The following is a 14,698-nucleotide window of genomic DNA, read 5'->3' on the forward strand; positions in this document are numbered from 1 at the left end:
AGGTGGGATCGCCTCAGGCTCACCGCTTTCCTTTTCGAGCGACGGGAATCAACACGCCAGCTCCGCGGGAAGTCGCGATGGCAACTCGATGTGCGTAGATCCATCCTGTCGCTCCGGCCGGTGATGAGACGGACAACAACAAGCTGCCATTCCTCGCCATCTTCGACTCTTCACCCACCGTCTCTCCTCGCATCCTACTCCAATCGATTCCTACCGACCCCGATACCTAATCCAATACTCCCTCGGTATTGTCAATAGGCTGACGCCACGCCAACTCGAACGTGTTTCTCGTGTCCATCTTGAATTTCTACTCCTCTTTTCGTGCATGAGCTTCTATACAACATGTACATCGAGTCCGTCCTAGCCACCAGCGTAATCGCCATGCAATTCCGTCATTGAATTCCTTAGCATTCACCCCGTCGTTCTCGTCACCCGTTGCCGAGAGAATGGACCGTGGCAAAGCAGACACCTTGGGTGCTCTGGCAACACGACCCAACGGAAACGCCTCCAGCAGCGGTCGCGGAAATCTGGCACGGCCACTATTCAGCACCCGACAGGCCTCGCAACACGACCCTTCCAAGCCCGACTCCAAAGAGAATATCATATCCGATACCGATGCCAGCGTCGGCACTAGCGCTCATCCCAGACATCCGCTCTACTCTAGCCCTAGATACGTCCGCCACAGCGGTAGCTTAAGCACATCGACCCATCAACGTCCCGAGTCGCCGCGCGAGACGCGAATACCCCGTCCGAAAAGCACAGCATCAGTCACCCCTTCTCCCGTCCAGCAGGAGAGTCGGGGTCTATCTCGGAAGCAGTTGGTCGACATGCGACAGCCCATGAGCTTCAAGTCTGCCTTCGAGCTGGCGAAAAAACAAGAGGCTGACGACCAACTGGACGATGACACCTTCGACATAAAACAAGCCTTCAACATTGCTAGCGCCGAAATGAACGGCCGTATTCACGGCTCCCCTAGCCCGGCCCCGCGGAATTCCTACGCGAGACGCGAATCACACGGCGCAGCCTCTCAGAGGCCATCGACCAGCCGGTCTACAAACGACGATCTCGGAAGCCACCTGCGAAAATTCGATCGATCCCACCAGCTGAATGTGGGCGATGGATCGCGAAATAACCTATTCGGCAGGACTAGACGTGGGCCAAATGCATCCGAAACCGGTGATATTCCTGCTATGAAGAACGTTAACGGCGGCGTTGGGGGTCTCCTTACCCGTCACCGGACAAGCCAAGCGGAGATGTCATCACGAAAATCGGATTCGGCGGTTGGCTCCGTCGGCCAGGATCATGTACGTGAGGCCACGCCTGTCCCGGCAATCGAGTACAAGGATGTCAGCGACCACCAGGCTTCCCCGGTGGACCGGTCTGCGCACCCATCACTAGAGAAGAGTTATAACTGGCAATTAGACGCAGACTTCACAGCCGGAGACCTCCAAGTATCCGACAGCCCTCGCATACGAGCGGGTCGTTCTAATGGAACCTCTCTCCGGGCACCGTCGAGTGCTACGAGCTCCCCGGTTAGCGGCACACCAAACTTCCGCCGTAGCAATAATCGTCTCGATCAGATTCGGCAAAAGGAAATCGAAGCTGCAAACGCTATCTTGTCCGAGGATGATCCGCCCCTATCTAAGCGAACGAACAGCCGATTGGACGAGTTACGTATGCGAGAAATGGAAGCTTTATCTAAACGATCCGTAGCGATTAGCAGGCTCGACGAGATACGCATTAAGAATTCGGAAGCACGTTCGGATCAGCCGGACACGGGAAGAGAGCCTAGCGGGAGGAGTCTACGGGGAGGTTCGCTCCAGATCGAAAACGAGCACATGAAGACGTCGGAAGTTAAAGCAGAATCAGGGGCGGGCGGAGAGGAATTTCATGACCCGCCTATTATCATCCCCCGAAACACGAGCAATCATAGGCTTAGCGATGTATCTAAGGAGGAAAGAGACAACCCTAATCCCCGGGAGAATACAGCGGAGTCTCAATTACCGCGAAATGACTCTCACGACTTGCTTCGCCGCCTCGCACGAGCGACCAGCAACAGCCCGCCCGCCGAGAAGACGACCGAAAGACAAGCCGCCATAAATGACGGTCTCCAGACGAGGGACTCTGGAAAGAGAGAGGAGAGCCGCCCACGCTCGAGGCGAGCGGAGAGAATATCTAAAAACCTGGAGGTTAAGAGCTCCAGAGAGCGGCCGACGGTCGGATTCGTAGGATTAAAGAGAGAGGCGTTCAGCGAGTCCTCCAGAGAAAAGCGGCCGAGCCGATCCGGTTCGGAGGCGGACCCTACGGACCGTATCGAGGCCGAGATGAAACTTTTTGCGCCTCTCGACAACATGTCTGAGAAGAGCTCCCTCCGAGCGCCTTCGCCCATTCTGACAGAGTTGAACGATGAAGAGACCCCACGAGCCACCAAAGTCGACCCCCTGACGCAGCCGACACCGCGTGTTACTGGCGCATACGTCGAAACCCCCGCCACTGTGAGAGTCAAGCAAGAGTCTGGTAGTCTGGACGACAAACAGCGGCCGGGCGGCCATTCCAAAGCGTCGGACGCAGCACTATCTGAGTCGCGCAACAGAAGCTCTAGCGAGCCGTGGAACAGAGATAGTGTTGAGGAAGAGGACGATGCAGAGGTTTCGGCAAAGCCACGTTCCTCCTCAGCGCCCACGTCTTCGCGACGCATTAGATCCGCCTCCAGGCGTCGCCGACCTCTCCGTAATTTGACAAACACCGCCAATCCACCGTCAGTCAAGGACGACATTCGCGCCATTCTACGCATGAACCAGATCGACGACTCAACGCTGGACGATTTCGACTCGATTCTCGCCGACCAAAACATTGACGACGAAGAATTGGAGAGGATGATGAATGACACCATGCACAAGATTGACGATGATCTCGAACTTCCGGGCCTTTCGGAGCGGGATCGCGAACTTCGCGTTTACGATAGAATGAGCAAATCGCTCAAGACTGGTCTTCTCGGTATCCGATCCGCGAAGAAAGGAATCGAACGTCTAGAGGATAAAGTCACGCACACCGACCACAAGGCAGGCCGGACCAACACTGCTGCCCCGGATCCGCCCGACCCGAAACCAGAAACGCGCGCCTCGACGAGGCCGGATGGCCCGGCTCCGGTTTTCATTTCGGTCCCCGCGCTGTACCGGAAGTCCCCCAGGTTTCGGCTAACGAAAATGGGCCTGTTGACAATCGTTGTTTTTGTATGGTATATCGTCGAGTCCATTTTCTGCTCCTTGTATACCACACAGTATCTCTGCACGCCGACGGTACCCTGCGAATGGTCGCCAAACGAACCGTATTTCCCGTATGCGATGCCATTTATGCTAGATGAGTGGACTACGGGGGGGAAAGGGCGAGAACTCACTTGGTGGATCGGGGAGCAAGTGGGAGACGCCCTGGCTGAGGCCTTGGATTGGGTCACAGACACGGATTTCACCCAGTTCGATCCGCGGTATATGAACGTCTGGCAGCGCAAGCGGCATTTGAGACGGCTGCGGAAGCACGGCTTGAGCCCAAAGTGGGTGAAACCGGCCGATTACCAGCTCAAATTCCCAGCATGGAATGCCGCACGTCTAGCTAGAGAGGCCGCTGAAGAGTTCGGGTACGGCTACGAGGAAGAGGACGAGATGATGAGTGCGGACGAGAGGGTGCGGTAAGACTAGTGCTACGCTCTGCGATCGTGCTAAACTGCACGTATGAAGGTCGGTTATGCTTCTGTCACCCGGAATCTCCTCTGTTTCCTCGGTTTCTAGAAGCTACGTAGCTTTCAGTAAGCGAGCGTGGTGTGGGCATGGTGTGGGCGTTTTAGTAGCTTCGGCAGGGGAGAGCCGTCTTCACTTGGGCGGAGTTAAGGTGCATGGACTACTCAGGCACTCTGTAATAGTTGATCAAAATGCCAATTCATGACACACATTACACAAAGAAGGGGGCGGTAGGAGGTTGCTTGCCTGTGTCGGGCTCTCGGACATCACCATGCTGAGTTTGGCTTTCGCTTTGGCTGCCGATATCGTCATCAACCAACCCGAGCGGTAAGATGCAAGATTACCTTGTAGCATTCGGGTTGTTTACATCCCATCATATCCGATCCTTTGCTATCTACCGCCGCTGACGCAAGCACGTCTACGGAATAGGAGACGATCAAGATCTAGCTACGAAGTCTGGTGCGTAGACAAATTAGCGGGTATGTCTGTCTGGGCCATGAATCGCGGGCCACTATGACGAAAGAAAGACCGTTAGTCCCGAGCGATTCGACAGCTCCAGTCCTAGTTGGCAAGAGTTGGAGGTATGATTGGGCAATGGGGACGAGTTGGAACAAAGGATCTGAGACCTCGACGTTGGTTCCCGTATCTGATGTCATGGCCGGCATTGCGGTAACGGCCTTAGACGGTTATGCAGCCGTGGCGTAAGGGATCTGAGTCACATCTTCGAATATGAGCGATCGACCCACCCAGCATCTCCCCGACGTGTATAAGAGTGCCAGCTTCTCTCGCGAGGCGGACCAGAAGAAGGTTGCCATGGATTATATACGCTAAGCGTACCACACAACCATATATTGGCGCAATATACATATCCGGTGATGGCTTCGTACACCACGTCCCAGGATGCCATGCCTCACCCCCCGGGGTCGTACCCAGCAGACACGTCAACGACCGCAGAAGATCCGGGCCTAATTCTTTCAGGATCCCGCCGTCCGCAAGATTCCAACGTACAGGCCGGCACAGAGAAGGTCACTCGCGGACACATGTACAAGGACTCTGGAATTGGTCTAGAAGACGAAAGCAAGTATTCGAACCCGACGTTTAGAGCCCATGAGCCTGTTCCCGCGGAGGGGGCATATAACGTGCACAATAACAATGCGGTCTTAAAAAACCGAGACACTGTAGCTGCCACAGTACCTGCTACTGCCGGCTCCAGGAGTGACCATCAAGACCAAGCTACTAAGCCCGGTATGTTATCTAGCACATATGGCGGCAAGGATGACAAAAATGGTGGTCATGCTATACCCAAGCCCGCTACGTACAACGGGCCCAGTATGCTCCATGATACGGCCAAAGGGCTTAGCTCTACTGGCCCCGCGACCGACACGGCTTCGGCAAGCGCAAATACTCCCTCTGGTAGCGAATCTAGAAGTGGTAGCGATGGCAACATTATTCGAAGCGGCCTAGGGCAAAAAAGCACTTTCGAAAACGAAGAGCCGTACTGGGGGGATATTGCTCACGGCACCGGGATATACAACACCGTCACCGGGCACGGCAGCTCAGAAACGCCCGTTGGGGGATCCGTCCACACTCGTGATCTCCCCTCGGTTGCGGGGCAACGGCAACCAAATCCGCCCACATCTTCGGATGCTACCACGAGAGACGAGGCCGCTCATCCGCCCGGATCACGGTTCAAGGAAGGCATAGCTGCTTCTAGCGCTGTCGCGGGTGCGGGTACTGCTGGATCCATGATTGCCAGAGGCCGAGACAAGCCTGGGGAAGACAGCGTAAAAGAGCCTGCCCCTCGGAAATATAACGAAGCAGAAGTCAAAAAAGAGGGCAGGCTTGCGAGCTTATTCCACCGCGATCATCATAATGAGAAAGGAACCGGGCTTGGGAAAATTCACAGGGGAGAAGAAGGGAAGAGTCAACAAGGGCGAAAGCCAAGTCAGGAAGGGAGCCATCTAGCTAGTAGGGATGCTGGCTCTGCTGCTGCCGCTGCGACAGTGGCAGTGCCGAATTCGAGCCACGATGTCGCTGAAAAACACGACAAGAAGGACAGGGAATTTAAGCTCGATAATAACCACGGGGCAAACAAGCTGGCAAAGGACAAGAAGACGCGAGCCCAACCTCAGGGGTTCAAAGATCCCTTTCTCGCCACAGGGTACGCCGGGCCCAACAGCCAGAACCCCACGATGACTACGGAAAACGCCCCTCTACCCACTGGGAACACGCACTCTCTACCGACCAGTGGGATTCACACCAATCATCCGGGGGTCGGCGACTCGACCTCAAACTTCGGCGCCGGCGGCCATCCTCTTCGAGACACCTACAACAAGCCGGTGTCCGAAGGCACCACCGGTCACGACAACAAGGCAAAAACCAGCCACATCGGCGCCAAGACGGCCGCCACCGGCGCCGGCCTTGTCGGTACTAGTCTTGCGGCAACCCACTCCCTCGGCGGACGGAAAGACGGGGATCGGGATCGGATAGCAAGGCCCTCTAACACAAGCGAATTGGCAGGTAACCCTATTGCCGGGCCCGTTCATCAACCCCAGCTCGCAACGGCGAACCCCGACTTCGACAGCCACACCCATGGTAGCTCGCAAAGGATGCCAGAACCAGGCACATCATCGGGTATGGATATCGGAGCCGGCCACCATCTGCAAACGTCTCGAAGCGGCTATGAGCCTGCCGCCGCCACGTCGTCTATATCCCCAACGGATACTTCCTTCAACAACAGCGCGAGGGGCAGCAGCCAGCGCAACGGCCTCAGCGCCGCCACTACGGCCGCGGGTGCGGCTGGCGTGGGCGCCGGAGCCATCGCGCATCGCACGGGGCGCGGCAACAATGACCTCGGCGCGGGCAACGGTAGCAGCAGCAACACCAAGGGCCTCAGCGCCGCGGGGACCAGCGAGCCGCCACCCAATGCCGCGGCGAAGGCGACTAGCGCCGGCATGGGCCGGCACTCGCTGTCGCCGTCGTCGGGCGCGAGCGCGCACAGCGGTAAGTACAACGTGCTCGCGTCGGGGACGCCGTCGGGGATCAACCTCGAGGAGCGCGCGCGCGACCACATTGCGAGCGCCGGCCAGCCGCAGCACTGCGGCACGGGTGCCGCCGGCAGCCGGATGCGCGTCCCGCCCACCGCAGAGCCTGTGAGCACGGGACAGAAAGGAGGAGGGGCAGCTGTCAGCGCGGCGACGGCGGCGGCGGGCGCGGGGATCGGTGCCGGCGTCGGCGCGTTAAGGAGCCAGACGGGCAGGATCATGCACAGGTGCGCGAGGTGCGGCGCCGAGGAGGATATCAGCGGGTACTTGCACCAGGGGAAGTGAAGGAGAGGCTAGAGGGCTGGTGGTGGTGGTGGATGGGTTTCGCGGTGTCGCGAGATATTCTGGACTCGGGCTAGAGGCTCTATGATATCTCATATGTGATGAACGGAAGCCCGTTCCCGGTGGGCGGCGTTTATGGGCAAGTTGTGTAAGGGTTCGTAATAGGCACGCTGCCTGTAACGTCTCTCTTTAACTGTGATGGTTGCCAATGCACTCGCTCAAGTCGAGGGAGAAATATGAATATCGTTAAATTTTCACAGTTGTTTTAATCTACGGATATTCCGTACTTGCTCGCAATCAACTGAGTAGTCTTCTGTAAAGGGATCATCGTGAGTAACTCGCCGTCATACTTACGAGTCAAACTCGGTGTATTAATGATGATAGCGGGTAGCCTATCCTCCACGAGTCTAGATTTCTTGCGGTAACATGAATACTGATAGAGCCGGGATAATGGGTCTATTGTTTTGAGAGGTTGTTTGTCGATATGTAGAATTAGCGAGGAAACCAACAAACTGGCATTGCCTATATTATGCCCTGAAGGAGATACGCACCATTCATAGCTGCAAACCACAGCAACTCGACGGGCTCGACAGATGGGAATTCTTTCGAATTGGGCTACCCGGATGAAATCTCTGCAGTCCGGCGGCAACAATGTACCGCAACTTAAGCAAACAGCATGGGTTTCTCGCCTCCATATAACCGGCTTCCTTGTGTATTCCCTCCTATCCCCCTTCCTCTACCACTCCCCCCAACCTCACACCCCGCCAAACCGCCCCCCCCTCGTGCATCTCGCAGCCATGTCTACGGACAACGACTCCGATGGCGGATTCCTTCCGGACCTGTCCGCGAACAGCACGTACAGCCAGTTCGTCGGGATGCTGCAGGCGGACCGCCACCTGCAGCCTCCTCCTAGGGGCGGCTACGACATCGTCCAGCACAGCCCCGGCGGAATCCCGCCGGTGATTCGAGACTCCCTGTGCGAGGGCCTGTACGTCGACTTCCTGCCCGCGCCTCGAGCGGGAGGAGCTCACGACGACGATGACAACGACGACGACGATAACGAGGACAACGACAACGACGACGACGACGACGACGACCGCACCGGCAACAGAGTCATCATCCGGCTCGACTTCGCGGACCCGGTGCGCCACCCCGCCGGCGGCGATCTCTACTCTAGCGCCGCGGTCGCCGCGCGCGTGTTCGACGGCTGGCCATGGGATCTCTACCTCAGGCCCAGCCAGCAGCCGCTCTTAGTGCCGGCGCGGCTAGTCGTGCGGCCTGTGGCGCGCGCGGCTGCGGCCGTGGCGTCCTTCCGGCTGCCGGTGGCGCCGGGCACCACCCTCGGCGCCCTGGTGCGCGTGCTCGCGGATTCGAGCATGGGTTGGTTTAGCTTCGTGCGAGACGCGGAGGGCGCGCGCCGCGGGAATCGCGATTTCATGTGAGTCTGGCCGGCCCCTGAGCGCGTCCGACTCCGACCGGAGACACGCGCGCAGAGAGAGAGAGGGGGGGGAGAAAGGGGGGACACACCGCTAACGGCAGGGGAATTGCTCCCCCCGCAGCGCGCAGGCCGTCCACGAGCTGACGTCGCACCGCCACCGGCTCGCGAGCGCGGCGCTCTGCGCGCCGCTCCCGCCGTCGGATCCGCCGCTGCGCTTCGAGAACATCTTCGAGGCGCTGCCGTGGCGCTACCGCGCGACGGCCGACGGCGCGCGCGTGCAGGCGACGCCGCGGCCGATACGGCGCGGCCGGCTCCGCGGCCCGTATGTGCGCGCGCGCGAGGACGACGCGCGGCTCGGCTACGCGGAAAGCGAGCCGCCGCCGGACTTGTTCCATGCGTGGTCCGAGCCGTGGGAATACACGAACATGGACAATTGAGGACGCAGCCACGCGCTGAGTGCGTCTTTCTTCCGCTACGTGCTGCCCGGCCTAGGGCGCTTGGGCGCTGTCATCGCCTCCGCACTACGTACTTGTGTTCGCCTGCGGCCATCATCGGACGCCGTGCATGTGCACAGCCAAGCGTCCCAGAAAGGGAAAGGGAGCCGGAAATAAGAGGGCGAGGAGAAGAGGCGTCGGTCGGTACCAACTAGGGAATGTGGCCGGAAAAGGGGGTCACTTAGGTATCCCGGATTGCAACCCTCATCTGCAGATCTTGCGAGGCTTCTCCCGAATGCGGCTGAACGTCTCCTGTTTCGACTTCGTGTAGGACTAATAATACCTGCGTAACTGATGAGCACCAACGGGATATAGGCAGGCGCCTATACATACCTACGCCTAGGTATATGTAGGTATGGCGTTGTCTTTCCGAGGCCCATCCCTAAATATAGCCGTAAGGAGGTAAATCGCGTCGAGTCATTCGGTGATTTGGCACTTCGCCATTGTTGGCCGGCTGTGGTTCTGGGTACAACGGGGTCGCAAGGGGCGGCGTTTCAGAAAGCAGAATGAATAATAATCCATGTACCTAGAATGAATATGAGTAAACACGTAATCAAAACACCTCGAGAGCGAAAGCTCCTTCGCGATACCTAGAACCCTGTCAGTTCGCCTAATGTGGCTGCTCGATTAGGTATTAGAGCCGGCCATCCCGCATCTTGTTTGCGCTGTGCCCAGGATCGCCGTACCTCGACTCATGGTCTCGCGCTCTTGAGCTAACTAGCCTGGTAAGGCTATCCTGTTGTGGAGTTTGCCCGGCTGAGAACAGCGAAGGATCCACGGTTGCATCGTGCCCCGTAGGGTTGGGATGGAGGATGGGGATCGGCAACCTAGTGCTCGCAGACTCTTCCACCTCCTGCTAACGATCTCCGGAGAGGTGTATGCATAATATGCTGCGAAGGGGGGAGAGGGGGGGTTTTTTCGCTTTTCCTCCGCCCTCCCCTGGCCGCGCACGGTGACGTGGTGGGCGCAGCGCCAAGCGCCAGTGCTGCGGCAGTGAGAGGCAAGCAGGTCATTGATACTCATATATAGACCGCTCTGGTTTGGTGGCGTCTTACGATCGGCCTGCGATCCGCCAACGTCTCGGATGCCTATGAGTACACCTATTATATAGTACATACTACGCACGTAGCAGGCCGTCGTTCCCGTCTAAGCTGCGCCGAGCAAAGCCGGCGGCCGGTTTCGAAGGACGCGAGGGGCTTTGCTGACTCGGCACGAGCAGAGACGCCGACACACGGAGAGCGACCGAAAAGGAAGCAGGGCGACCCAAAGCGGAGGACATGAGACATGGCTTGTGCCGCTGGCTATGGACTTCCCGGCACTTGCGTGGCTTGACTACATACATGGGGTTGGGGAGGAGGAGGAATATCCCGGCGCGATGCACACACCCGAAGAACATCGTAACGTTCTAGATAAGAGGTCGCGTTTACAAGGTACCTGAGCATACCTTAGAGGTACCTACCTACCTCTTACACAAACCGTGTGTTATATACACCTCCCAGGCATGTACAATGTCTGTATTCGTTTACCATGTAATAATACGTGACGTGTAGCGTGTATGACAGTGAAGGATCATCGCCTTCCACACCGTGTATGAATGTAATAATGGGTGGATATGCTGTGGGACGGGAATCCGGGGCCGATTCCACTCGATACTGTACAGCCCAGGTTGAGCCATCCATTTATTAACGTCGAGCGGCTCCCTCGAATTATTCATGCCGACTGACCTTTCTTTGTGTCGATAATAATTCTACTTTTCCTTTCCTTTCTCCTCCTTTCTCGACCTGACCCATCTGGCTTACCCCCCTCGGGATTCCGCGTACCAACCGCTCGTTACCCCAGCCAGCAGGGACCAACCGTTCCCGGTCTGTTCAGAGCCGAGTTCTTATCGTCGCGACCCAGAAGATACCCGCTTCTAGCTTCCCAAGCCAGAGACAGGCGGCAAGAGAAAGAACAGAGGAAGCCCCTTTGTTGGCCGTCTTCAGCACTCGCCGCGCCGAAAGAGAGAGAGAGCTGACCAACACACACCGTCCTCAACCATGGAGACCCAAGAGAAGTTCCTCCACGAGCAGCCTCAACACGTCCCGCCCCAGCCGGCATACTACCAGACGATGGACGGACAACCGCCGGTGGGAACGCCAGTGGGAACGTACGTGCAGCCGCACCCGCAAACGCAGCCAGAGCAGATGGCGCGAGAGCAGCACCCTCACCTGGGGCCGACCGCGTTCGGGCAGCAGGGCGGCCCGTGGCAGGCGGGGCTGTGCGAATGCACGCCGTTCACGAGCTGCCTGCTGGCCTGGTGTCTGCCGTGCATCCGTAAGTCGATCATCGGAGCGGGGGCGCCTCTTCTCTCTCGACGCGACGCTAACACGGCACGCGTTCTCGCGCAGTGCTCGGGCAGACGAGCGAGCGGATCCGGGACCCGTCGATGCAGACGGCCGACCTGATGAACAGCGACTGCATGCTGCACGGCGGCATCACCTGCCTGACGGGCTGCGGCTGGATGTGAGTCTCTCTCCCTCTCTCTCTCTCTCTCTCTCTCTTCTCCCCGGCCGGGCGCCGCTGACCCCCCTCGGCGCCACCCAGATACGCCATGCTCAAGCGGTCCGAGATCCGCGAGCGCTACCACATCGAGGGCGGCGGCATGGGCGACTGCTGCACCTCCTACTGGTGCCCCTGCTGCGCCCTCATCCAGCAGGACAACGAGGTCAAGCTGCGCCAGCGCGCCGCTACCGCCGCCCTCGGCCAGCAGCCCTACCAGTCCCAGCCGCACATGCAGATGCCGCCGCCCGCCCACCAGCCCTAGCTCGCGCCGTCGAACTAACAGGCCCCTCTCCCCTCCCGATGCGAGCTATTGATGAGGTTGGGGAGGAAGGGGGGTGGATGCGCGCGCGTGTCTCGAAGGATCGCGACGGAGGCGAAAACGCGGAGGAGCGGCGGGGGCGACTGGCGAAACGGTGTTGGTGGTATTTATGGAACTCGAAACCGGCGAAGGATCGATTCCCTTTCTCTACGCGACATGGTACGACGGGGACGAGGTCAACGGGTGGGACGGGGTTCCGGCGGCCTTTTTTCTCTTCAAATACCCCAAATAAATATTGTCAAAGACTACTTTCTGTAGGTATGTATAGGTATAGACTCCATGTCCTATTAATTACGGACAACCGGGACAGACAGACGAACGAACGAACGAACGAACGAACGACTGCAGTCGGACGAGGGCTATTTTAGTTCTGTTTAAAAATAGAGGACAATTTTTTTCTAGTTTTCTTTTCTCCCTCCTTTACTTCTATTCTTTTCCTACTTCCCATCTCTTTCTCCCGCTCTCTCACATATTGAGTCCCTTTAACCGTAAATAGCCAACACTGGCCTTCCCCCTCAGATCTCCTCGTCCGCCTTATCCTCCAGGGTTACATAATCCTACATGCGGTTCATTACACGGGGAATAACCTCTTTGGACCGACAGCGCGTGATCCGCAGCGGCATCCCTAAGCTCATACTGATCCATATACGTTGAGGTTCGTGACGCCAATTCACCTCCCATCCATACCTCGGCCTGCCGATTAATGGGGTCCAATGAACAAAGAGTGCCTCAGTGCTGTGAACAAGTATCGGAAGAGCCCAGTCTCGAAATATCCGTTTACTTCGTCCCTGGCAGAGTCGCAGCGTCCCCGACCGAGAAGTCGTTCGACTACGTCTAGGTATTTGTAGACTAGTATCGCGGGGATGCTGTATGTCCAATGGAATACTATCCTCTATGCTGGCAGGGCGCGGCACCGTATCCTAGAATCGAGAGGCGACGAATAGCCCTCGCTCGTTGCTAAGCTACGTCTGCGCGTTTGGCAGTTTGGGTAGCGTGGTCCATCTCCAAGCCTTGAATTTTGGTTCGTCCGCGATCTTGTAAGCACGGATAGTATCACTCAGCAACGGCGCCTCGCTATGCACGATGAACTGCGTGTTGCCTTTGAGGAATTCAACCCACCCCTCGCTCTCTCGGTTCTCGAGCACCCGTTCGCCGATGGGGTCGATGGTGGCGGTACCTACGCTCCCACGCCAGCGTGAGTAGTATCTCGTGTGCCCTGCGGGGACGTCCGGCATGACCGGGCGCATGCGCTTGTTGCCAGGATTTGGTCCGGAACCGGCATTCTGACCCCTCTTCCGCTTCGAACCGGCCCGGGTTCCGCCTCCTGTCGCATCCCCGCCACTACTAGCCGGAGGCTCCGACTGGCTAGGGGGATCACATTGATCTATGTACTTTTGGATCTCTTCGTCGTCCCTTGCGAGAATCATGACCCCCTTCATGGCTGGCATGAAATCAAAGGTTGCCTCGTACACGTCAGGCGAATCCGTCTTCCTGATTTCGACCCATTGGTGGCCATCTTGGTACGACTCGCTCGGGGCACCCTGGATGGACATCTCGACTATGTAAGAGCCCGCAAGGCTCTGGTTCTGATTCAGCACGGCGACGTAGTTGCGATGCGGTCGCAGCCGCCAGTTCGATACCTTGTCACGGTTCTTGTCGGCCGAGAGAAGGGAGGTCTGCTGCTTCAGAAGGCGGCGCTCGGCAGCATTCCTCTTGGCCTGCACTGCGTACTCCCTACATATTTCTTTCACCTCCTGCTTGTTCCACCCGATCCAGAGCATCCTCTGGAAGTCGGTGCCGACCTTCTGGGCGTACAGCCCGGGGACGCGCGACACAGCCTCCATGACGAGGTCAAAATTAACGCCGCGAAAGGGCATGGGATGCGGGATCGTTGCACGGTCGCTATAATAGGTCTCCATGAACATGTCGACGTCGAAATTAAGCTTCTCCTCCAAGGTGGCTAGGTTATCGAAGTCCGCCTGTCGACGGCCAGAGAAGCAGGACTCCTTGTAGGCGGCGCACTGTGCCTCCCACTCCGCCTTAATCCGTTCAAACTGGCCAGCTGGAAAGGCTTTGTACTGCCTTTGTAAGTCATCGAACTAGCACGTCATGGTTAACGACGCCCCTGCGCGAGAGATCTCCGTGTCGGTATTGGCATATACGTACATCCGGCTTCACGGCTTCCCGACGGAGGAGCTCCCGCAGCTCGTCTCCCCGGTACTTCTCGACGGGGCCGAGAACTAGGCCGTAGTGGCGGGTCTGGGCCTCGAGCCACAGCTTCGTGACCACGCGGAGGTTCTCCTGGCGCCACTCATGAATCTGCTCCGCCGTCGCGCGGGCGGGCTCGAAGATGAGCCGCTTTAACTCCGACGGCTCGGTGCGAGGTATGCCCCTAACGGTGAGCCTGCCATTATACCAGAAGCCTTGGCCATACACCGGCTGCGGTTTCGGGGCCAAGGGCTCGTATTCCATCGTATACGGCCAAGGCGAGGGCTAGGGGTGGGAGAATATAGCGGGAGGAAGCTCTGGTATTTGGAATCGGAGTGAGAGTGTGTGAGGCCGGATGTTGATTGGGACCAGACACGAAATTGTGGGTTCCTCGCTCTGCGCGCAGGGCCTGGGCACTTGGGCCGGAAAGCTTTCGATGCCTATAGGCACCTAAACCCTACCCTGAGGTACGGTGGTGTTAGGGGAGAGGTAGGTACCTAACCTGACCCGGGGCACCTGAGAAAACCACCTGAGGTACCCACCTAGGTACGTGCCAGCCACATATCAGGCTTGGCCGATTTAGTAGAGGACGGACGGTGTGGCTGGGTATCCTTTTATCCGCACCGTAGGTACATAAC

General features: G+C 57.9%; 5 protein-coding genes across 5 annotated transcripts; 4 read left to right on the top strand and 1 right to left on the bottom strand.

Annotated features, from left to right (window-relative positions):
* Positions 1 to 65: 65 nt before the first annotated feature.
* On the top strand, positions 66 to 4,118 carry GGS23DRAFT_544460 (uncharacterized protein). Its single transcript, XM_051514905.1, has one exon. The coding sequence runs from the start codon at positions 447 to 449 to the stop codon at positions 3,687 to 3,689; it is 3,243 nt and encodes a 1,080-aa protein (XP_051376900.1). The 5' UTR covers positions 66 to 446; the 3' UTR covers positions 3,690 to 4,118.
* Positions 4,119 to 4,126: 8 nt separating this feature from the next.
* Positions 4,127 to 7,326, top strand: GGS23DRAFT_608771 (uncharacterized protein). The gene has a single exon (XM_051520231.1). The coding sequence runs from the start codon at positions 4,610 to 4,612 to the stop codon at positions 7,061 to 7,063; it is 2,454 nt and encodes an 817-aa protein (XP_051376901.1). The 5' UTR covers positions 4,127 to 4,609; the 3' UTR covers positions 7,064 to 7,326.
* A 495-nt stretch (positions 7,327 to 7,821) lies between these two features.
* GGS23DRAFT_544466 (uncharacterized protein) lies at positions 7,822 to 8,578 on the top strand. Its single transcript, XM_051514906.1, has one exon. The coding sequence runs from the start codon at positions 7,858 to 7,860 to the stop codon at positions 8,500 to 8,502; it is 645 nt and encodes a 214-aa protein (XP_051376902.1). The 5' UTR covers positions 7,822 to 7,857; the 3' UTR covers positions 8,503 to 8,578.
* A 2,450-nt stretch (positions 8,579 to 11,028) lies between these two features.
* GGS23DRAFT_591984 (PLAC8-domain-containing protein) lies at positions 11,029 to 11,795 on the top strand (the record flags this gene model as incomplete). The annotated part of the gene is made up of 3 exons (XM_051517812.1): positions 11,029 to 11,305; positions 11,380 to 11,494; positions 11,576 to 11,795. The coding sequence occupies 3 exons, from the start codon at positions 11,029 to 11,031 to the stop codon at positions 11,793 to 11,795; spliced, it is 612 nt and encodes a 203-aa protein (XP_051376903.1).
* Positions 11,796 to 12,517: 722 nt separating this feature from the next.
* Positions 12,518 to 14,602, bottom strand: GGS23DRAFT_16969 (uncharacterized protein). Its single transcript, XM_051511545.1, has 2 exons — positions 14,019 to 14,602; positions 12,518 to 13,951 (listed from the first exon to the last, which is right to left on the bottom strand). The coding sequence occupies exons 1-2, from the start codon at positions 14,322 to 14,324 to the stop codon at positions 12,815 to 12,817; spliced, it is 1,443 nt and encodes a 480-aa protein (XP_051376904.1). The 5' UTR covers positions 14,325 to 14,602; the 3' UTR covers positions 12,518 to 12,814.
* Positions 14,603 to 14,698: the final 96 nt, after the last annotated feature.

Source organism: Durotheca rogersii, assembly GCF_024521655.1.
Source record: "Durotheca rogersii strain YMJ 92031201 chromosome Unknown GGS23scaffold_1, whole genome shotgun sequence".
In the NCBI taxonomy this organism is placed as follows: Eukaryota; Fungi; Ascomycota; class Sordariomycetes; order Xylariales; family Xylariaceae; genus Durotheca; species Durotheca rogersii.